Source organism: Platalea leucorodia, assembly GCF_965183815.1.
Source record: "Platalea leucorodia genome assembly, chromosome: 3".
NCBI lineage: Eukaryota > Metazoa > Chordata > Aves > Pelecaniformes > Threskiornithidae > Platalea > Platalea leucorodia.
Genome location: NC_138825.1, coordinates 111,851,789 through 111,874,767, shown reverse-complemented (window position 1 = coordinate 111,874,767; position 22,979 = coordinate 111,851,789). Strand labels below are relative to the sequence as shown.

Sequence of the window (22,979 nt, the reverse complement as noted above, 5' to 3'; positions counted from 1 at the left end):
AGCTAAAGATTTGTGGTAACATTAGGGTCTTGAAAATGAATAGATGAAGCTTGAGCAGTTTTTCCTTAACTGTAGTCAAGAAGACTGAGGTCAATCTTGAAATAGACGTAAGGATAGTATTCTTGATTACTCAGCTGTAAACCAGGGATGTCCATGCCAGGCTGCAAAAGGAAAGAGTGTGACTTTAGTGCCAGCAAACAAACTGCCGCGCAGTTCCAGGCGACAGTGGGTTGCCTTTGCGCCCCTCTTCTGCAGGTGGAATGGAGTTTTGTATTTGCTCTGCTTAAGATGAGGAATTCGCCACTGAGAATCTGGTGTTTGCTTGGTGGTGTCAGGCTGCCTAATGCAGCTAGCATTGAGAATGCATGCTTGGTTGCAACGTCATGAATGTGTATCGTAGCATTTTTGTGTGCTTCAGCTCCAGAGCAACTCATTTCTTTCTCCCCCCTTTGTGCACTGGGAATCTTACGCTTGCTGGTTTTAGGCTGGTTTAATGCCTGCTTGTTTATCCTAATTGGTTTATCCTAAATTGTTTGTGCACTCAAGATGTGGGGAGGGAGAAAGCAAGCACTGCTGCTTGCTGAAGTCCTAGGCTGAGGTATTTAAGTCAGTGACGGCCTTTTACAGGGGACGGCGGTGTCACAGTCCTACCATTTATCTCTGAATTCATTTTCCTTGCTTGTGTTGATCTGAATGTTTAGAGAAGACTTGAAGCTTTCTGACTAGAGGAACTGACATAATTGAGCAGGCCTATTTCAGTCTGGTAGCTGTAAACATCAGGTGCTTCAATGGAAAATGTAAGCCATCTCTATGCATCTCCAGCATAGTCTGAGCCTACCTGTTACCCTGATCCAGTCTGTTACCCCCAAGGATTAGAGCTGCATCCCGGGATCCCAGCACGGCAAGGTGTGAGGAGTTGCTTGCTCTAGCCCCTGGACTGTGAAAGCGTTCATTTGGCTACACCGAGACAAGCTACAGCACGTGCAGCCGTAGTCCAAATACGTACATCCATTATACTTGCTGCTGCCACTTCATCCAGGTGTTTGAAGACCACGTTTAGGACATCTCTCAGGCGTTTTACAGACTTCCTATTTGGCTGCAGCAGCATTGCTTGGAAATTCACTGGGAGGCCGTACCTTGAAACACATCGACAGAGACGCTCACCTGCGGGGAAGGGGCTCGCCTTTCCGCTCCCGCCCTTCTCCCTCTTCCGTCTCCCGGCAGGCTGGCTGTCTGTGCGCTGCAGTGCGCCACCTCACTGGTGGCGTGCTGCCTCCTTACCTGAAAGCATTCTCTTTTTAAAGCTAAAAATCAACTAAAGAGCGTCATTCTGTTTTCCGCTTCCCCATAAGTGTCCCCAAAGAACTTTTTTTCATCAACTTTGTATGTCACCTTTTTCGTGGTCATCTGTATTGTCTCCTGTGAGTTCTGGAGGGTGGTGTGGAGGGGTTGTTCCCTCCCAGGAAGGAACTGCCCCAGGAAGACAGCTGTACGTTTTGACTTCGACAGGCATCTCTGCTGGCACTGCACGTTTACCCACTTACCTCAGGACAGATTCAACAAAAACTCTCAATGCTTTCACGTGAATCCAAGCCACAAATGCTTCGCTGAAGTTCACTTTCAGCCAGCGCAGTAACGGGCCCTACGAGAACAGAGACAACGGTACTGCGATCCCCTCGCTGCGCGGAGCGGCTCCAGAGCTGCCACCACTGAAGCCATCGTGGGCGGCTGAGATAATTCTCAGGCAGCCTGTTAGTGGCTCCCAGTTTATCAGAAACTTGAGTAACGTCGGGCAAATCATGTCACCTATCCTGTGCCTCAGTTTTCTGGGCTAAAAGGGGCTCACAGGAGTCTGTTGGAACCACAAAGCCATTTCTGAGTGAGAGGTGCTTCGGCACGCTGGTAGCAAAGGCTGTCATGGGGGCTATCGACTTGATGTGCTACTTACGTATTGTTGTTTCTTATCGGAAGCTAATTTCATCAGCTCTTCCTTTTCACATTTCAGTTCCTTCTCATCAAAATAAAATTCTCGAACCATGAACCTACAATTGAATGACATTTGCTCTCACAAGCCATAGTCCAAGCAATATGCGCACTCATTTCTTTTGCCTCTGGAGAAGCGGGTACGGGATGTTTCAAAGTTGCTAGCCATTTAACCAGGTAACGTATGCGGAGGGTGGGAGTTGAAGCCACCCCCAGAAAGCAAGCTTCCTGCTGTCAGTAGCATGAGCGGAGGGAGGACAACTCCAGGATCCGTAGTTTGGTGCTTAAACAGGATCACTGTATGCCAGTACTGCTGCCGCAGCTCCTTCTCAGTGGCTTTAAGGCCAGCAGCAGCCCAAACAGTAAAGAAGTCTTAAAAACCAGTGATGGATTCAGCTGTGCTGCACACAGAACAAGCCTCACCTTATCCTCATCATCTGTTTGCTAGCCTGCCCTGCCTAGCACTCAGCGCTTCTTACCTGTTCTCCCTGGCTTTAGCCTTGAAGTCATCCATCACTTTTCTAAACAGCGTCACGGTGAAGAGTCCTCCGTCTGCATCCTCAGCAATCATTCTGTGGGAGGGAAATTCACTGCTGGGATTTGACATGGCAAATCCCCCATCCTTTCTTTACCTTCCTCTTTTGCAGTTCTTTTTTTCATTTATGATACTGGACAACACCCCGCTTGTCAAGAACTGCTGTGACTGAAATAGGGAACAAGGACTTCACTCGCACCAGCCACACGATCTCCAATGTAAAACTCCATGAGTTAAGTTCCTGAACCCATCGTCGTACACACACGTTCTGCCTGCCTGATTTCTCTCTGTTTCCTGGTAACGTTCCCCCACTTCCCATGCACGAGTGTTTCTGAGACAGGCGGTAGCACACAGCTTGCTTCTTTCTCTGTGCTCTCTGCTTCTTCCATTTTGGATAACAGCACCTCTTGTGCCCTGAATTGGACCTCATGGTCTGTGGGAGCTGAGCAGTGGCATATTTAACTCCTAGGAAGGATTTTTTACTCCAGGTGAAAAGATAAGTTAATACGGCATTTGCTAATGCAAATGACAGTACACTGAATGACGCTGATCTACAGCAGGAAGCAATTAAAGATGCAAAGATAATGTTTGATCTTTGTAAAAAGTAGTTTCCATAACATTGTATGTGATTGCATGTGTCTGAATTATGCCTGGATTACTGTAACAAATTGTTTGTCTGTTTTACACAAAAAGCAAAGGCCCTGGTTGAAAGTAGAAAGAACTGCATTACTGGAAAAAGGAACAACAAGCTAATTGTAAAAAAAAAACAGTGATTTTTTTTTTTCTTTCATCTGTACTTCCCTTCAACAGAGTAATTTCTGATTTCAAGTGAGAATGAGATTGGGCAAATCTGTATGTTAGCATGGAGCCCATGCGTTAGACAAGTGATTCCTTCCAGGATCCAGCAATTTGAGGGGCTGAAATACGGCAGGGACCTCTGAAACAAACAGTGACCTTAATTTGGAATTTCACTTACTTGGTGGAGCGAGGCACTACCATATCGGAGAGGGATTCGTAGGTCTTCTGCCACTGTACATAGCTTGACCTTTGATCAACACAAAACAAAGCACAGTAATAAATACTATATACTAGAAAGCAAATGTGTTGATAAATATAGTTAATTAAGCTAATGGCTTAGGGTAGAAGGGTTGGAGCTCTTCGTGCTGGGTTATGTCATTAAGACACATTACGCCTTTCCTACCCTTTCCTCTCCTAGTCACCAGCTAGGGAGATGTTTCCCTCAACGCCGCACCCTCAGTCCTCACTTTGGCTCTTGGCACGAGGAAGGGCCCGGAGCAGGAAGCTGATGGTGGGAAGATGGTGGCTTTTGGCACGTACTTCCAGGCTGCCACACAGCGTCCCACGCTCCAGGACCCCTGCACAAGCTGCCCCGGATCCACGGGCAGGCGTGGTACATCCGCTATGTGCAATCCCAGAGCTGATCTGGTGCTACACTGCAAACGGGGCAAGTGCCAGCACTGGGAGAAAGGGGCCAAGGGGACACTAAGAGTTTGCAAAGTGAGTTTGTTTATAGGGGGAATCTGAAAGAATGTGCTGATAATAAACTCAACAAACTTACTTCAGATAGCTTTTTGTAACATGGTTTTCACAGACAGAAAAGTGATGGTACTGTATGTGTGTGTGTTGGGACAGGGCTATCCAGAGAGGAAAAGTTTTGTGTAGGCTTCTGAGGACATCGTGTAACTTCACAACTGATGGTGATGGCAGTCATCCTACATGCAGGTACTTACGAATACACAACCAGCAGTGGCCTTCTGAGTTTGACAGGTCTAATTCCTTTTTAAACTGGCTAAGCTAAGTAAGAATCTGTTTTTCTCTTTTTTTAACTTTTACTATTCCTACCAGGAGGCTGTTTGAGAACCCACTCTGTAACAGTTAAAAACCTACATCCCGTTTCTGTCCTGCTCGGAGTTCGGAGCACTTCTTGTCTCTTATCTTTTGTGCCAGCACCACCCTTGGCAGAAGCTGTTCTTTCTCTTTGCTGACAGCTCCACCCGTACCCCAGCCACAGCGCTGATGAGCTGCCCCAGCCTGACCCAGTATCGCCTGGATCCGGCGCTTGGGCCTGAAACTCAATGCCACATTGAGCGTGCGTGCACGCACTATTGCCTTACTTTGGCACCACGACGAGCAGCGTGATAAGATACTCGGAATTCAGAACAAAGTCTTCTTTATGCACGATGTCTGCTAGGGTCCGAGTCAGCAGATTTCCCCTACGGTGAAGAAGACAGAGGAAAAATAACATTAGCAGGAACCCAGCAGCACCACACTGGAGGTATTGTGCTGTGGGTATAGTTGCTAATAGTGTATACTGGGGTAGAAGAAGGACAGGAAGGAGGTGGCTAAAGGACACATCTACACTTCTAAAATGGCCGTTTAGTTATTTTTACTGCAACTAAAAAGAATAAAAAAGCAACTAATACTAATGGCAGAATATTGGTGACTAGCACTAGGCTAGTTTATGCCCTTTATGTGAAATTACACCATTCTGTTGCTATTGTTTCTACAGTAAGGTTGTAGATGCTTGGGAATTGCACACCTGAAGTTACCACCCCGCTCCCGGTCGCTGCCGCACCTTGCGGGAGGCACCTGCCTTCTCAAGGGTGCCTGTTGAGCTGCCTGTGTGACCATGCTGCAGTCAGAGCAAGCAATGCTGGTATGGACCTAAGCCACCAAAGCAACCCTGGCATACCTGGACTGCCGCGGACAAGCACACAGAGACACCTCCAGCTGAAGGACAGCGGGAGCAGCAGGCTCGTGCGCAGGCGGGAGCTGCAGGAGGGGGTCTCTTCACAGTCTAAGCCCACTTGATCACATTAAGTCCCACTAGTGCTGCACACCTAGGAAGCGTAGATGGCTGGGGCTGGCCGGGCATGGCTGGTAGGCACTAGGTGTGTATGGGAGGAGAGCAGCTGCCCTCTCTGTCACTGGGCAGGAGTGAAGAAGGACATAAACCACTAGTTTTTGGTTTGAGGCCCACTGTGCCAGTCTAAACATTAATTAACTGGCCAGTAACATCTTTTAGATGTTTGTTCAACCCAGGCTAGCTGGCACCAGAGACGCCAGCATTTAAAGGTGGACAGGGTGGTGAGAGGAAGACAGGCGCGGACCACAGGGTCTCCGTTCTTCTCCCTCATCACCTTGCCGGAGGCCTGGCACTGCTCATGTTCCCCACACAGAGCTTCTGCCTCTCTCCAGGTGCTCAAAGCCAATGTGGAAGCTGGAGAGATGCTGCAGGAGTGGGCTGGGAATACAAACGGTGCCAAGAACAGGGAAATGGGAGCTAATGTCCCCTTCTCGCTCCCGCCCATGATTATCCACATGCACACAGCCTGAGACAAATGTGTCTAACACTGTCTACACCAAGCTGGAAGCACAGGCCAGAGCCAGGAACTCAGCAGAGAGAGAGGGAGATGTAACTGTGATATGGCTCTGCTGACCCTCGTGGGCACTGCAGTCCCCATCTTGAGCAGGTCTCCATGAGGGATAGCGTTTTTTTGACAAACTCATTCTGAACCACCACCCAGAAGTACTTTTTCTGTGGTTTCTGGTTGGATTCGGTGGAGTTGGTGCCAGGCATGCTCATTTTAGCTCCACATTCAGAACAAAATTCCAGCTACCCTGGGGTTTGGTTTGAGCTCCTGTGAGTACCTTCCTTGGGTAAAGGCTGGTTTCTAGGCAGGCTGCCAGCCTGGCTGGCTGCAGTGCCAGGAAGGCAAGGACCTACCTGTGTCCTGTGCCCAGAGCAAGGGGCCTGAGTAGGAAAGAGTGGCACATACAAGCATGTGCTGGGCGAGGGCTTGCATAGCATTATCTAAATTGCTTTAAATTTACTACTTACTGGAATTTACTGTTCTCCCCAGTGATACCCTGGAAAAAAATCCAGGTATCAGCACTGACATAGGTAAAGACCATAAGCAGTTGAAGACAGGAGAGAGAACATTTGGGAAGCCCTGACAGGGCATTACCTGGACCAACAGAATGAAACAAAGAAAAGAAAAATCTAAGTGGGATGCTGGAGAGGTGCGGGAACAAGTAAGACAGAGCTGTTTCCTATGGGAGCTCTGCAAATGCTGTTCAGAACATGGGAAACAGCTCTGCCTTGCAAAGGAATCCACCGGTTGACCCAGCTCATCTAATTTCTGACTCCCTGGAATTTCATCAGAACAATACAGTGCATTTGGTTTTGACTCTTTCCAAGACTGTCTGCTCACACTGCCAATAAAATCCTATTAGGAACTGCAATCTCCCCAAACCGATTTTGAGACATGCTGATCACACCAGCTCCCCTCCAGCTTTCACTGGGTCTGTAGGTCTGCAGGCCCCAAAGCCAGAAAAATTTGTTCCCACCAGAACACACATGGTTGACAGCACAGCAATGGCTGTGAGCATGCACTGTCCTCAGTTCAGCCATGCAGCATTCCAGATGTGAATAGGCATGTGCTATACTTACACAGTTTTTTTCTCCAAGCTTTGCAAATTTCCTTTAATGTTGTTGTATGCAGCTGATCGGGTCTTCAGGTCTGCCTCTATTTGAGTCACTTGCTAAAACAAAGTAAAAAAAGTGAGTCAACTCAGTGCTTGAGGTGCTGTCCTCACCCCCCTTCCCACCGCTTCTGCACCTTAATGCAAGGACCCAGCTGTCAGCCCCTCGTAAAACCACCTGACTGTGGGCAAGGGGGAGCCGGTGTCAGAGCCCCCCCGCGGCAAAGGCCTCTGCAGAAAGTCGGATTCAGTTAGCTGTTGCTGTCTGTGTCACAGCTGTACCTAAGGAGCAAGTTCACGGTTTCATTTATTATCTACATTGAACAACACATCATGCCTTCCTCAATGGGCTGACAGTGTAAATAATTCATCCGGCCTGCAATGTGTTTGATTTACTGTCAGGCCAACAGTTTCACAAAAGAACTCCGAAATGGAGAATAATATGGCAGTATATAAAAGCAATAAAATACTACAATGAAGGGGACTAAAGTGCAGAAACCATAACAATATATTCTAGTACATTTGGTAAAGAGCCATATATTTAAAGACTCAGTAGGTTTAAATATATGTATCATTATTATTACAGTAGAAATTAAAATAATATCAATGTTTCAGTGCAGAGTATGTGCTTCTGAGATTGCTCCTGCCCAAACCAAAGGCAAAGCTCTCAGTGACTGCCATGAGAGGAAGAAACAAAAACTGCCAAGAAGACATGTTTCCCCATGCTGACATCTTCTTAAAATTCGGAGTACAATTTACCTTTGCTAATGCTTCTGATATATTCTTCAGTGGCTGCTTTATGGGATATTTGGCCATGTCCCACTCAAACCGTGTCAGGTAGCTAATTAGGTCAACTGAAATGCAGAGAGATGCATTAAAGCAGACGCTTACCAGATGGCAGATCAAAGTTTGGGTAGTAGTCCCCACTATAGCCTAGGCATAATTTTGATTAACATTAGCGATGGGTATGAACCAGAAGCCCACCTCATAGAAATTCGATCTAGATCAAATCCGCACAGATCATATGCCCAATCTAATCATCTTTCTGCACATCCCCAAACTTAGAAATAGAACCAGAAATCTTTTCTGCATTACACCTAACGGTACAGAACAAGCATTACTGTAAAATTAGCTGTATCAGCAGGACACAGCAATGTGCAGCCATTCTTCTTTACAGCAGAAACAGCTTCACGTAACCTCAATCTTGATTATTGCAATATGCCTGAATTTAACCCCGGCAAGAGCTATCAGAAAAATACTTCGTGCCCAGGACCAGCAGTAATACTCAGGGAGAGTCTGATCCAAGATATTAAGAGCGTAGCTGATGTCACTTCTCTGTGATTCAGTCCAGTGCTCACTAGAAATCAAACAAATTCAGGTGCGATGGCGAATTTCTCACTGACTTTGCACACTGAGCACCCCATCTCACACAAAGCCATACACTATTTCTCTAAATGGATAAATCCAGTCACAGCATCCAACAACAGAAATTCACAGCAAAGCCCTGTGCATGCAGCCCCCCAAAATGAGGCACCCTGGGACCACGGGAAGCCAAGACTTCTTCCCAGAATCAAGGGGAGATGACGCGTATGATACCCAGCTCCTAGAACAGGATCATGCTGTTTCACTCTGAAGACCAAGGCTCCTTAACATCAGAAAACATTAAGGCTTGGTACATTATGGTACCAGATAAAAGAATTCTCCTCTAGCAGCTCATGAAATCAGACAGCTCTTTGCCTAAGCTGAGTCCCGAGAGCCCTTAGGATACCAAGCATGCCCCTACATAGTGTTCTTGGGCAACTTTATGGATGGGATAAAAAGTCACACATCCTGCCACAACAAGCAGCGGGGCTGGGACTGCGCCCCTGCAGGTTAGGGAGGCTGGAGGAAGGCAGCAGGCAGGGTCTCAGTGTCTAGACAAAGCAGCCAGAGGCACTGTCACCTGCAGGGTGGGCTTTCTTCCAGACCAGGGGGGTAAACATGGCAAAAATCTGGGAAGTTGCCCTGGGGAGATGGGGAGCAAAACAAGCTCAAGGTGCCAAGTAAAAGCGGAGGCACGCTGGGGCTGTTCAGTGCTCTTCGCTGCCTTGTCCAGAGAGTTCATTCATTCCCACAGCAAGGTTTGAGCGCAATTTCTTGTGGGCTAGACTTCCAGGGTGTGGGGAAAACTTTATGAACTGAGATGCATGAGAAGGAATGTGAAAAGTTGTGTAATTGCCATACTACCAGGCTGAGGGTACTCCCCTGTCTCGAGTGATACCGAATACCCTTGGCAGGAGAGCGCTATCCTTTCCATGGGCTCCTCTCACCCCACAACAGAGTCAGTTTACCCTATTAGATTTCCAAAGCATGGAAAGTCTTATGTTAGGAGGAAACAGGCTTCTTATCAACGGATAAGCTGCCTCGGAGGCGGAGAGCACTGGCATGACGGTGTTCTCCCCCTCTTTCTTTGAAAACCACAGCTGTGTCAACCTCGCCCACATCCAGTGGACAGGAGTCACGAGGCAAAGATCCAGCCCTTCCTGCTAAGGTCTGATCAGGAATCAGCAAATTCTCCTGCACAGGGAGCGTGTGGGAAGGGGGCAAAACTGCAGAAGGCAGGGAGAGCTATCACACAGCTCCTGCCTGTGCAGTTCTCCAGCAGTGCTTGCTCATGGTCGCTGGGGGGAAGGCAGGGAGGTAAAAAATACTTGAGCGACAAAGTTCACGGAGCATTTTCAGCATGGGGTATGTGACACAAGGATTTCATCCTACTGCATCTCTTCCAAGCTTTCTTGCCTAGGCTTTCCTAAATTCAATGGGAATGAAACCTGCAAAGAGCATGGCATTACTGGGCTGTGCAGAGGAACAATGTATTCACAGGCGCTTTAAAGACAGACACTGATCTATTTATAGCTGAGGAGATATGAAAGTTCCCTGAAGACCTACACATGCCCTTTCTATCCTCGTGTTCCTTGAATCTCAGCAGAATTCAAATGTTAGGCAGTTAAGCACAGCATGAGTTCTCAGTCCATTTTACAAGTTCACTCCTGAGCACTGCTCTGGCACTGGTGCAGTTTCGTTAAGCAGCCTGGTCTTGGGGATGCCACAAACTACTGTGAACACACTAGCAGAACTGAGCTCAAAATGCCAAGCAGTCCAAGCACCCTGATGCTCCTGGAATGGCACCCCTCCTTTATGGAACCTGACAAGTCACTTCTAAAAGACTTCACATAGCTGCCCATCCAGGAGAGATGATGCTTCCTACCTACCCCAACGTGCTCGCAGCTGCCCAGGAACCCCACAGCCTGAATCTCTCGTAACTCTGATTTATTCACCCAGCTCTAAGAGGCAGTGGTGAACACTTTCCCTTCAAAACACTTAATTCTTCAAAATTATTACGCTCCCCATTTTCCTTTGGTTTGAGCTCATTAAAAAGAGTGGAGTTATTCCATCACTTACCAAATTTTAAAATTCATATGGGTTTAACATTACTATAAATGGAAGAGAATTTGGTCCGAATCTTTGAAGAAAAGCTTTACTTACATTTCCCATTTTTTATTCTGTCACAAGCAAGAAAGCATTTCCTGCTGTTGTGATGATATACTAAAATTCCCTTTATTACACAAACACACGTTTTCCTTCTCTAAGAGAGACAACTCCATGTAGCTGCTTCCAACTATTGCCCACTGGAAAGTAGTGTGTGTGTTCACTTAACTAAAAGCGCTGTATTTTCCAGTACTTTGCATTTTTCTTCACACAAATCTAAACAATTGTTAGACACACAGGCACTATCTTCATCAGTTCATGGACCAAACTGCTGTCAGGAACATATACAACTGAGATAAAATCAGAAAACTTGTATAGTGTAACTTAAAACAAAATTTGAGTTGGGATGGTCTAATAGCCTGAAACGGGACCACGCAGCAAGAACCCGTGTCTTATCATTTTGTTTCTGATTTCACAATCTCGAGGAAGTCTTCAACTTTAGGGCCCTTTTGCTAACCAGAAAGGGAAGGAAGAAGAATTCGTACGGCAAAGTTGCTGCTGCTTATGAAGAATGACACTGGAATATATTAGGGGTATCCTCATATACTAAAGCTGACTCAATTTTTTAAGATGCAGTCAATAATCTTGGAAAGGTTAATGTCTTAGTTTAATATGATTTGTTTGGGTGACCAAATCCAGACAGAGGACAGAAATTAGTAAAACATACAAGTAATTTCCACATCCTTCTATTACAACACGTGCAGAGCTGATAGGAAAGGAAAATGGTGTAAAAAGAGGAAACAAAGGAAATAAGTGAAACCTGTTGTTTCTCAAGTCATAGGGATATCGTGATCAAGCTACGAGGTTGTTACTTGAGAAATCCATCGTAACCTGATCACTGTATCTCTACAACCAGACCAAGACTTGTCTCTAGCACTAATACACACAAACCCATGCTTGTAACAACACCGCAATCATCAATCCCCAACATACTTTTGAGACATTTCATTTTATCCTTTAGCCCTGAAACACAGTAAGCGGGATTATTGTACTTGTCAAGCAGTTGCACTCATCAAATGCCAGTCTTACGTCATGCAAGGAGGACATTTCTAAAAGAACTCCCTCCCCATCCTTTACTCATACAGATCTGAAGTACAACATTGCAGACAGTCAAAGGGTGATGGAGTGTGCACTGTTAGTGTATTTAAAAGCGTCATTCTACAAGACTGTAATTAGCATCCAATTTTGTTGTACTTTTCCAGTATAGCTGGGAAGGAATTTGCTCTGAAACACACAGAGGGTCTAACAAAACATGCAGAGATCTAGGAGCCATCAGTTTCTAAATGTTAATTCGTCCTTGACGCAGGCTCCCTTCAGGGCCTTGGGTATCATACTAGATACTAAAGGGGGAAATAAGTTCACGGAGGTTATAAAACCATCATATTGACTACTTAGAGATGCCGCAGGGGAGCACGCAGTAAGGTAGTGGGCTCCCACGGCCCCCTGGCATGTCAGAAGTGCCCCTGCCATCACTGCCCGGTCTCCTTCTCTGCCACACAACTGCTGCCAGCCAGGGCAGGACACGACCGAAGGGCATTTCCCCTAACAGGAGTAGCACGTGCATGGCCAGCCGGCCCCTGGCACAACCTTGCGAGCACAGCCCTGGCTCCATGTTTTGGAGCTGTTGCCTCACACGTCCACCTGTGATGTCAGAAATCCACAGTTAGCAACGTGATCTATCCCAGCACTGCAGGAGGGAAGGCAAATCACTAACAGATCACTGACAGATGTCATGCAGCCATACAGAGTGAGATCTAGCTGCCTGTAAGAGATCAAGCCCATATGGGGCACAGAAGGGTGCTAGGTCACTTTAGGAGTGAAGAAGGATGTCTCCTGCTTTCCTCTTCACTCCACAGCTCTGGTGTTAGAAACTAGTTCAGTACTAGATGCTGAACACTGCCCAGGAAGCAAAGCTGGTGCTGGATAAAGCTTCTGCTAACTTTGAGAAAAATGGGAACAGGCTAGATGTGGTCTTAAAAAATGTTGCTGATGGTTGTCCTTTCTAATGTGTGTTTCAATTCTATATGTTCATATTCTAAAGCAAACACAGACAGCATCAATGCATTAAAATATCCACATTCACAGCACCTACCTCCATTGGCCAGAAGATTTTCCTGGACTTTATCTTTTGAGTCTTCCATAACTTCTCCTATGTACTGGGCTATTTTCTTTATTATGCTTAGGTGTAATAAGAGAAGCTTTGTTAGTGAAGAAACAAAATGAATATAAAACAGTTGCCACAATGATCTGATAAACATGAAGATGCCCATACAAAATGCTTCTGAAGCAAGGCAGGTTAATTTGAAATTCAAATGATGATAAACAACCTATGGCATATTGCAGAACTAAATGCCTTGTTTCTAAATACACTGATCTCCACAAACACATAGGTAATATCGTCTCCCCAGTGCTCTAGACTTCCAGAAGATCAAGATTCCGTCTTCTGTACACTCATGATAGTCATAGCAGAAACCAGAAGGCAAGAAACCCATGTTTAAAACTCTAAAGGTGATGGAGGAACAAGAAGCTACATACAGACTAACACTGGCTGAAAATCTGTTCCATGGGATGCTAAGTAAACCCTTAGGGCTTGCTGAGATAAGGTTCTTACAAAGTACGCAGGGGAAAACGGCAATGTTCTCTTGTTTGACAGAGAGAATTTCCTTCTTATTCCTCTTCTTTAGGGGACCCTTTCTCTCTCTTCTCTTTAGCATGGGGCACAAGATGCTCCTTTAAGGCGTGGGAGAACTAGATTCAAATCCTCCTTCTGCCCAGTTCAGAGCAGTGAATTGAACAGAACCCCTCCTGGAGAACATTGTCTCCACACAGTTACTTATTTTCTGGTGATTTTAAAAAATGTATTCATCAAGTCCCTCCAGCAGTAGATCCTCCTGGTCCTAGTCAAAGTACCTATCTCATGCAGGCCAAGAGCCTTTCTGGTTGTTCTAGTATCCTTCTGTACTCAGAAGTATTCACAGAATTTGGCCTTCAGTTCCCTAACCATTCCAGGCTGACTACATCGTGTACAAAAAAAAAAAAAAAAGCAACAGCTAAAAAGTAGCTGCCTGATCATGAAATTGGCAGAGATGTGAAGCGGACATAATCCTTGGCGTGGTGACATGCAGTGGAGCACAATGCCAGGCTTCTGCTCCCTTTCTTTCCTTACAGAGGGGAGAGTACCGCAGCTGCAGATGAGCTGGAGACTGAAAGGGCACCTGCAGTGTTTGGACAACGTGTCTTGTGACAGCCTGTGGCTTTCAACAGTCCAGGAAAGGGACTTCAGGCCAGGTACAGATACCATGAGAGCATCAGAGAAAAGGATTTTCTTTGATGTGCTGCAAAGCAGTTATACGGGCCATTTAAAAGCAGTAATTCACAGAGGTAAAGATTCCCGCTTTCTCCATTCCTGTGAAGAAACTCACAGTCTTTGGAAAGGTTTTCCAGTCCTGTGATGGGGAGAAAAAATCTGAGATTGCTGATGCTGCCAAGAATGCTGTAGTCAGAACTCCTGCTGTTTGGGGTCATTCAGCCTGGAGAAGAGAAGACCTTATTGCAGCCTTTCATATATAAAGGGGGGTTTTAAGAATCATAGAATCGTTAAGGTTGGAAAAGATCTTTAAGATCATCAAGTCCAACTGTTAACCTAACACTGCCAAGTCCACCACTAAGAAGGATGGAGAGAGACTTTTTACCAGCACCTATAGTGACAGAACAAGGGGCAACAGTTTTAAACTGAAAGAGGGTAGATTTAGATTGGACAAAAGGAAGAAATTCTTTATGATGAAGGTGGTGAGGCACTGGAACAGGTTGCCCAGAGAGGTTGTGGATGTCCCATCCCTGGAAATGTTCAAGGTTAGGTTGGATGTGCCTCTTACGGCTGCGCAGTTTTGCACCATCTGGCTGCAGCCCCTTGGGGGCCCGGTGCCAGCTGAGCGTTGCTGGAGAACACCGCGTGTTGCCCACACTCGGGCTGTGGGGAGCGTGCAGGGACCCACACAGTGGTTCCCCATCAGCTGCGACACTGCCAAGCACCTCTGCAATTTTCAGCTTGCAGACGCAGCTGGTTTTCAGCCCCTTCATGATGTCCAGGGAGCCCAAAGGAACTTGGAACAAGACAGGACTCCAGCCCAGTTGGCAAGAGCAGTATAGCAGGAGGCGAAGGGCATAACGGAGAAAGCAGCCAACAGGAAAGTGTATAAACCAGCAGCTTTCCCAAGGGCCTGAGCTGCTTTTGTTACTGTTGAGTGCAGCTGGGAGCTAACCTGATGGCTGGGAGACAGTTAGCTCTGGTCTCTCTCCATAGGTATAGACGGTGGGACAGGTACGTGCTCTGGTGCACCCAACAGTCCTAGCTGCCCAGGCAAGGCTTGGGTCCCTTCCAGCCCACACACCCCAGGGTCCCTGCAGGCAGCAGGGCCAGAGCAATGTTCTCCAGTCCCAGCTTAGTCTCTGTGCCTTGCCTTCCATCCTGTGAAACCCAAGTGGGATTCACTCATCCAATACATTCCTGTGTGAAGACAGAACACGCACCCTGCATACCACTGATGTCTGAGGCAAGCAAGAGGAATCAGACCCCCGGAGGAGCCCATCGACTATAGTGACATCCCACAGTGAGCAGCTTTCACATTCAGCCCTTAAACCTCTGCCTTTAGATGAGATGAATCCCACCCTGAGCAAATACCATGCTCAAATGATGCATTATAGAAGGAGAGGGTTTCAGCTAAACTGCCTCGAGAAGTAGTAATAGAAACCTGTAAAGAGAATAACTCCATTTAGCCTAGTATTATGGCTTGGAAGACTCTCACATTTTGCTTCTGAAATTGCTGCAATGTCATTACTTTAAAAAAAAAAAAAAAAAAGTCCAACACTCTTTAAATGACACTGTGTATTAAAGGGTGCTGCCAGCTAGGCCTTCAAAACACCGTGGCAAGCAGAAGCCCCGCAATCTGAGGCCGCTGCGGAATGCTCCGCCGACCGAGGACTCAGGAGAACCCCCGGGTAAGAGTGACCGAGGGGATCATCAGCTTGAGAGAGCTCCACGTTACCACACGGTGACATGGAAAAACACTCTGCCTCCCTGCGTAAATAAATAATAAAAGTACGTGGAAACAATAGATCCTGCAAACTCCTGCCCCTTCTCTGCTGTCCTGGCAGGAGGCAGTGCTGACAGGTTTGCGCTGCCTGGCTTTACCGGCAGTTGTGTTTATCTAGCAACAGTTCAGCAGGTAGCTGTTTCAGAGGAGCAAGAACATAAATGCTCAGGTCATTTGAACAGGCTTGTAACCCTCTGGATGCCATTTACTTCAACAAAGTGCAAGCGCTTGGCATTTTAACCCTTGAATCACAATCTAGACTCAAAAGCCTGGGCATTTATTTAAGGTAAAATGCTTTTGCACGTCCTTGTGGGACTTGATCTGTGTTGCTTATTCTCTGCTATTACTCTACTCTAATGCATTTTCCTTATTTTTTAACATATTTTTCTTATTTTTATATCTCGCTGATCCTTCTTGATTACCTAGCTGGATAGGCAAAAAAGACAAATAGGAAGAGTCCTTACCTCAGTAGGTTATGATGGAAGGGCCTCACTGACCCCTTTGCTCGGTGCCTATAGCATGTCATACGGTAAGTGTCATTACTGACATTAAAGGGACAATTAGCGGAGTAAAGTGGCATTCAGCTTGAACAAGGAGCTGTACCATGTTGTCCAGTTAAGACAAAGGTAATGGAAGGAGACAGTGAGCCTAGGAAGCTCATACTGACATTTCACTTAAAATTAGCCACCATGATCTTACACGGATCCTACAGACGGCTTTTCAGAAGTCCTAATTCTTCACAGAGCTGGGAATTAGCTAAGCCCTTCTGAAAATCAGTTCTGTATTATTTTTGGCAGCTCTCAAATCCAGATTGCACAGTTGCTTGTCTATCTGCTGCCCTGACTAGAGACACCTTCCATTAGAAGAGATAGCAGGTTTTGGCACTGTCTCTGCCCATATTTGCCCCTATCCCCACTTCATGAAGAATCTCTGCAGTATGAACCAGAGGCCTCAACAACAAAGTCTACTTCATCCCATGAAGTATCTTACAACTGGCATTTTCTCAGCTTGCTACACTTATTATTCTTTGTACACCCAGGTCAGTTTGGCCCAAAAGGCAATCTGGGCAATGATCAGCAATGAGATCATGTGAATCTTTGCGTAAGTAGATTTGATAGAATGTGAGTCAATATTCTGATTTTCAAGGAGTTTACACGTCGTCGAGGGAGAGCTCCGGATTTCATTCAGAAGAACTTATTCCTTAGAACTCCTCTATTTGGTTGAAAAGGGGCAGAAGGCTCAAGAGAAATATTCTGGGAAAATAAGATCAGGGAGGGCTTCATGTTCTCCAAATGCCGTTTTGTTAATTTAAGCTCCTGGATGGGGTGGGATGATGTTCTTTTTAAAAAAAAAAAAAAAAAAAAAAGAACATTTTTTTAGTAGCTTCCCTTTGAGAAACAGCTTCCCTAGCACTGCCACTCAAACAGATTGCTGTGCAGACAAAACTATCACTGAATTAATTAATCTAAATTTAAAGGAATGGTCCTTTCTTTGTGATGACTCCATGACAATCAACACAAGGGTTAAACAAAGCCTATCCACTTTAGCCCAGTTGTAGCCCAGGCTGAACTGAGCCAGCCCGAGGTGAACACAAGGACATACCGTCCCATAAAAACAATGTCTGTTTCTCATTTGTAGGTAGTAAATAAGATCTATTTTACCTTTCAGCAAAGCTATCAAGTTTTCCCAACTCATCTGACAGACCAACAAGAGCATCCAGTGTCCCCACCTGCGCAAAAGATGAGAAGTAGGTGAAAGATGCACAAGTTTGTCTAAGGCTTCTGTTTGCAGAGTCTTAGGGACACCGACTTGTATTTAGCACTTGTGAATTCAATAGTTTGGCAGAACTTTATTTACTTAGTGGAAAAAGTAGCAATTCCTTTATCTGAGACCTAGGGCATAAAAAGCCTTTTCCAATAAAGGAAAAAATGTATGTGTAGTCTCAAGATTACACGTCAATGTCTTCCTTCCTGTTTTCATTCCCGTATCATCAAGTAGCATAGACTGGTCTTTTACGTGATAAAATAGTGACTAGAAATGCACACAATATACATACAAACAAATCTGATGTATTGAGCAAACCAAGTGAAGCAGCACTTATTCAAAAAGGTGTCTCTCTTTGCGTTCTTTGCTATTACCAAAGACTAAGGCTCTCACAAAGCCATTTCCTCCAAGATCAACATCTGCTTTTTGTTTGACTCTGTCACAGTCATAATCTTATGTTTATGGTATTGCAATATATTGCCGAACATTTTCTTGTAATGTTGCGAGTTCAACATTATGAAGGGTCAAGCTGAAGGAGAAGAAACAAATTTTACGTAGAAAAATTAGCAGAGTATTAATGGGCTGGTTGCATCTTCAGATACTGCAAATGCTTTATTTCCTTTGACATTAGTGGACTCACACCAACACCAGCTGCATAAGGCCCATAGATGGTAAAAATCGTATCAGTCTCAGGTGCGCATGCAAAAAGCAACATTCCCAGTCTGAAACATTCATGTGACAATTCAGTAGGTTATTACTTGAGAACAGGCCATGCTCCCTTTTTACTTGCATCCTTATGTAATTGGGATAGCTCAAGTTATAACTTAATCATCTTTTTGGATTAAAGCCAGATCCTGGATGCACTAAGAGTAACTTCGTTAAGGGATGGGTGATGGCAACTCCCCAAGGAACCAAGTTCTACGTCTGTGGTAACTCCATTGACTTTAATGCAGAATATTTGGATTTTTCAAAGCCACAAATGAAATAAAAATAAGGTGCAGATCTTGTAAAATAAGGATTAAATAATGCAAAGGTATAAAAAAGTCATGGATTAATACTCTTCCTATTTATATGATGATATGAAGCTGGGTAATGTAGCTGAATACACACATACATCCATTTCCCAAGGAGTAATGTACATTATAGCACTGTTTTCCCTGTCGGCAGTCTTACTGGCGCGGTTCGAGATACTTAGCTACTCGCTTTGCATTAGCGATGCAAGATGTACGATGCTGTATGACTTTCATGACTGGGAGCAAAAGGCACATTGAATGCAATAGATTAGTTATTTAACTGGTCATCTTCAGTCCTTATAGATCTATCCTTCCAATGGGAAGGTCAGCTTCAAGCACAACGACTTCTTTTCTCTCCGATCAATTTTCAGCTGACTGAACACAACTTACTCCCCGACTGCAATCTTCTTATACTCTCTGCATATTATCCCAAAAGACAAATCCTACATTTATCCCACAAGTCTTTAGCCCTGGCTAATGCTGCTGTATCGCCCATACACAAACCCCTTCCTCATTTACCTTTAAGTCTGGAATATGGAATTTGCTGTTGCTGGACAGGTTGGATTTCGACGTCACCGTGTTCATTCTCTCCCATGCCTGCAGATTTGTTTTATCTCCCGGGGCAGAAATTAGCCAGAACTCCGACATGATCTAATATTTTCCCTTCGCTCCTGGTCACTGTAGAAACACAAAGCAGGTAAGCGGCTAACAGAGCGCCGCACAAAACGGGCTCTTCCCCAAGAGCAGAAGTTGTTAGAACAGATGAATGATTTTTTTCAGAACCACGAGGACGGTGAGTCAGCCCTGTGTCTCGGGCTGAAATGGAGCGTGACCTTCTCCAGAATGTCACGACAGAGCGCGGCCGTTCCTCCTCTCTCAGGGTTGTCCCACCCAGTTTCTGAACGGAGAAACGAAGCTTCCTCCTCCCCTCCTCCCTCCCGGCCCGTGCCATTCGCCCGGCGCCCTCAGTCCAGTCTCCGTTCAGCAGTTTGGGGACTTCACCGAACCGCCCAGACGTAAGTAAGGATTTCTGTTTGATAAATATCGTCTCTCACGTTGTTGGACACCGGTAGGCAAAGCTGAAAACAAGATGTAAGAAGACTTCTGCTCAACCTGTAGGCTGCAACAGACGCCAGCGGTGGGACGGAATATTCCGTTCTCTTCACAGGCTGGGTGGGAAGGCGCCGGAGGAAGGCGAGCCGCGGCAGACCCAGGGCCACCGGCAGAACGCCACCGACCCGCGGGGGACGGCGGCACCGAACAGCGCAGGGCAGCGGGGGGCAGAAGCCACACGCACACCCCCCGCTCCCGGCCCGCCCCTGCGCTCAGGTGCCCGGGTCGGGGCAGGTTTGACGCCTGCCCCTCAGGCAGCCCGCGCCGCTGCCCGCTGCCCGCTGCCCGCTGCCCGCTGCCCGCTGCCCGCTGCCCGCTGCCCGCTGCCCGCCCCTTCCCGCGCCCCGGGGCCAGGCCACCGCGGGCGGGTGGCGGGGGGACGCTGCCGGCGCCCTGCCCGCTGCCTTACCTGCCCGAGCCGCCTCTCCCGCCACGCTGCTGCCGGCCCGGGGCCGGCGGGGCGGGCGCGGGCACGGACACGGACACGGACACACGGACACGGACACACGGACCTGCTCGGTGAGGCGGCCGGGGCGGGGCGGGAGCGCTGGGCCCGCGGGGAAGGGGCGCGGGTGGGCGCGGGGGGCGGAGGCTCCCTCTCGGGGCTGCGCCCTTAAAAGCCGGTAGCAGCTCCGACTCTCGCAGCTTTTCATCTCTTTGCTGTCTTCTGAACTCGCAAAAATAACGCAGAGGCCATTTGTTTTTGTTAAACGCCGCTGCCCTCAGCAAGCCTGAAGGTTTTCGAATAATTAAAGAAACTTTTAGTAAACTCTTGCTTCTGGGACTTCCCTGGGTGCTTTATTTAGCCAATACTCAAGCGGTGCAGGTAAGCAAGGTAGCGATGCTTCCTGCCCTGGTGATGCTCCTTCCTTGGTAGGATACAGCTGTGCCTTTTAGTCCTCACGAAGTCTTGAGGTTGCCTTACATGGCCTTAAGTTTGCTTAAGATATTCGGAGTGTTTCGTAGCTCATGTGGAGCAGTGTTCTGCACATCCTTCTAAACCAGACCTGCTCTGAAGGAAAGGAGTCTAAACACTTCCAGTGCCTGCCTTTGAGTGGCATCTCTGCGAGCGGGAATTTCACCCCCTCACAGAAAGCACATGCTGCACCCAGTTCTCATTTTCATAGCCTAATCCCTATACTACCATACTGCACTTAGGCAAATCTCTCCTACTACTGTTTTGTTTTCCTCAAAAGACAGTGCATTTTTTGCTCGTGTTTCTGTGTATCAAATGTAAATGAAGCCCCACAAGAAATTAAACAGAAGGATGCTCCTGGTTTTCCACATGATCTGTCCTAAACTGAGAGGATTTGAGTTGCTGGGGCCAGGCAGGTCTGGTCGTGCACAGAAGCAGAGCTCTTGACACCTCCAGGAACCTTAAATGAAGACCCCTAATGGGTTTAAGTACCGCCAGCACGAGGTAGAAGCAGCTGATGGAACAGTCGTGGACTTGGACTGTTCCATCTAAATCATGCGTTAGGTAGCTAACGTACAGGTCAAAGTCCCAGACTCTAAATTTATAAACTCTTTAGATTAGCCAAGGATTCATCTTCCTTTGCTTCTCTTTAACATTTTTAGTGATATATAAAAAAGCAATACATGTGTGGAGGAGGAGAGTCTCTACTGAAAGCTCTCCAGAAAAAGACGCTGAGAAGACTTGTAGCTGAAATAACTACTCTATGGGGTTATTTGCTTTCTTGTTTTGATTTATTCCTTTTCCTTTCTAGGCTAATTAAACACTCAGTGTTCATAACTGCAATTATTCTAGTTCTTTTCAATCATGGTGTCCCCTAGGGCACAACAAAGGACTTTCCAGAAGTTATGCAAAAAGCCTAACATATTGATGTGTGTGATGGCATTCATAGAAATAGTGATTATTGTCTAATCTTCCATTTTTTTGTTTCTTTAGACTATACATTTTAATACTGACAACAGAATTAGCTGATGTTCGAGTACGTACATCGTATATCTCTACCCACAAACTAGTGGTCTGAAAGGTATAGGAAACCTCATCACCTAGATAAGGCAGTTCTTTCCCTGCTCAAACCAAGTACAGTTTTCACTGGATCCTTGCTGCAGTCTCAAGCCATAGAAATGCTTTGCATGATTAATTTTAGGAATGTTACATTCTCATAAGCTTCTTAAATTTAGAATTGTGTCAGTTGACACTAGTGTTAACAGACGAGAAATGTTACTTGCTGCAGTGGCACTAGCTGTTGGGGATGCTTCTGTATGGATGGATATTATTAGTGAGTAAGGTAAAATCCAAGCTGAGGGGTTGTCTAGATTCTACAATATATGTTGTTTCCTTCCTAACTGTTTTTATTGCAGCAATGTCACTTTTCTGTTTCTTATTTTTCATATAGAATCATTTGCTTTGGTTACTTTTATTAAAGTGGAAAATATTTTGCAACTTATTGTTTTAATAGAAAATTATCAAGGAAACTTGATGTTAATGCCTAAGCAATGTGCTGTTGAATGTTTTCTATTATCACATTTTCCAGTTTTACTGTGACTTTTAAATCTTTTTTTTCCCCCATTATACATTATTTTAGGCTGGATGAAGCAGCAGTGAAGGTGGAGGAGGGGAGGAGCATGCAGCAACCGCACACCATGGGATCTGGAGAGTGTGCTGCATGCCCTGGTGGTAACACAGCTATGACGGCTCTCATGTCTGCCCTGCCATTTCCCTGGCTGGTGCTGCGCGTTGTGCCATGTGATCGCGAAGCTGTCTAATTCCCTCGTGATGGTCATGTGTCTTTCTGCTCCCTTTGATCCATCAATGCAATGAACCTTTCTGTGACTTTGCCTCTCTCTGTGTTTATGAGTACTTCTTCAGATGCCACACCAAGGAGCAAAACTCTGCCTCCAAACAGTCATTAAGAGCACTGAAATATCCTACTTGAAGTGTCTACCAAGGCAAATTTCTCTAACAGATAACCAAAATTAATTACCTAGACAATTAATGACATTGGTACTAATGGGAAAGCTTATGTTTTAAGCTTGCAGAACAGCAAGAGAGAGAGCTGTAGTTCTCTGTAAAACATTTTATACATCTATTACATGCATTACTTGTTTAGTCTTCTATTAATGTGTGGGGTTTTTTCCCCTCTGCTTAAAAAGAATCTTTAAAAATCCTATTTCCTAATCCTGTGAGTGTTTTATTATTATTGTAGCAATGTATGTGAAATTATAGTCTAAAATATTTCAATGAAGGAACTCTTAAATAACTTGATAATGGATAATAAAATACTATTCAAAACACTTTTCTGTGTACTTTTAAGATTAGCGTGCAAACTACTTCTTTATCATAATTCCTTAGCTGTGTATCTATTTCTTAATTATGTTAAAGAATATTGGTTACTCACTCTCTTCGTACTGTGAAGTGCAGCAGAACCTTCCTGATGAATTGCATCTATTTACTTTTGTACACTGAACGTGAAA

General features: G+C 45.8%; 1 protein-coding gene across 1 annotated transcript; it reads right to left on the bottom strand.

The window, feature by feature from the left end:
• Positions 1–65: 65 nt before the first annotated feature.
• Positions 66–19,070, bottom strand: ATP6V1C2 (ATPase H+ transporting V1 subunit C2; the record flags this gene model as incomplete). The annotated part of the gene is made up of 12 exons (XM_082305647.1): positions 66–161; positions 1,007–1,136; positions 1,545–1,642; positions 1,949–2,042; positions 2,463–2,555; positions 3,495–3,563; positions 4,654–4,752; positions 6,993–7,084; positions 7,784–7,878; positions 12,645–12,730; positions 17,307–17,374; positions 18,942–19,070. The coding sequence occupies 12 exons, from the start codon at positions 19,068–19,070 to the stop codon at positions 66–68; spliced, it is 1,149 nt and encodes a 382-aa protein (XP_082161773.1).
• Between the last annotated feature and the right edge of the window lie 3,909 nt (positions 19,071–22,979).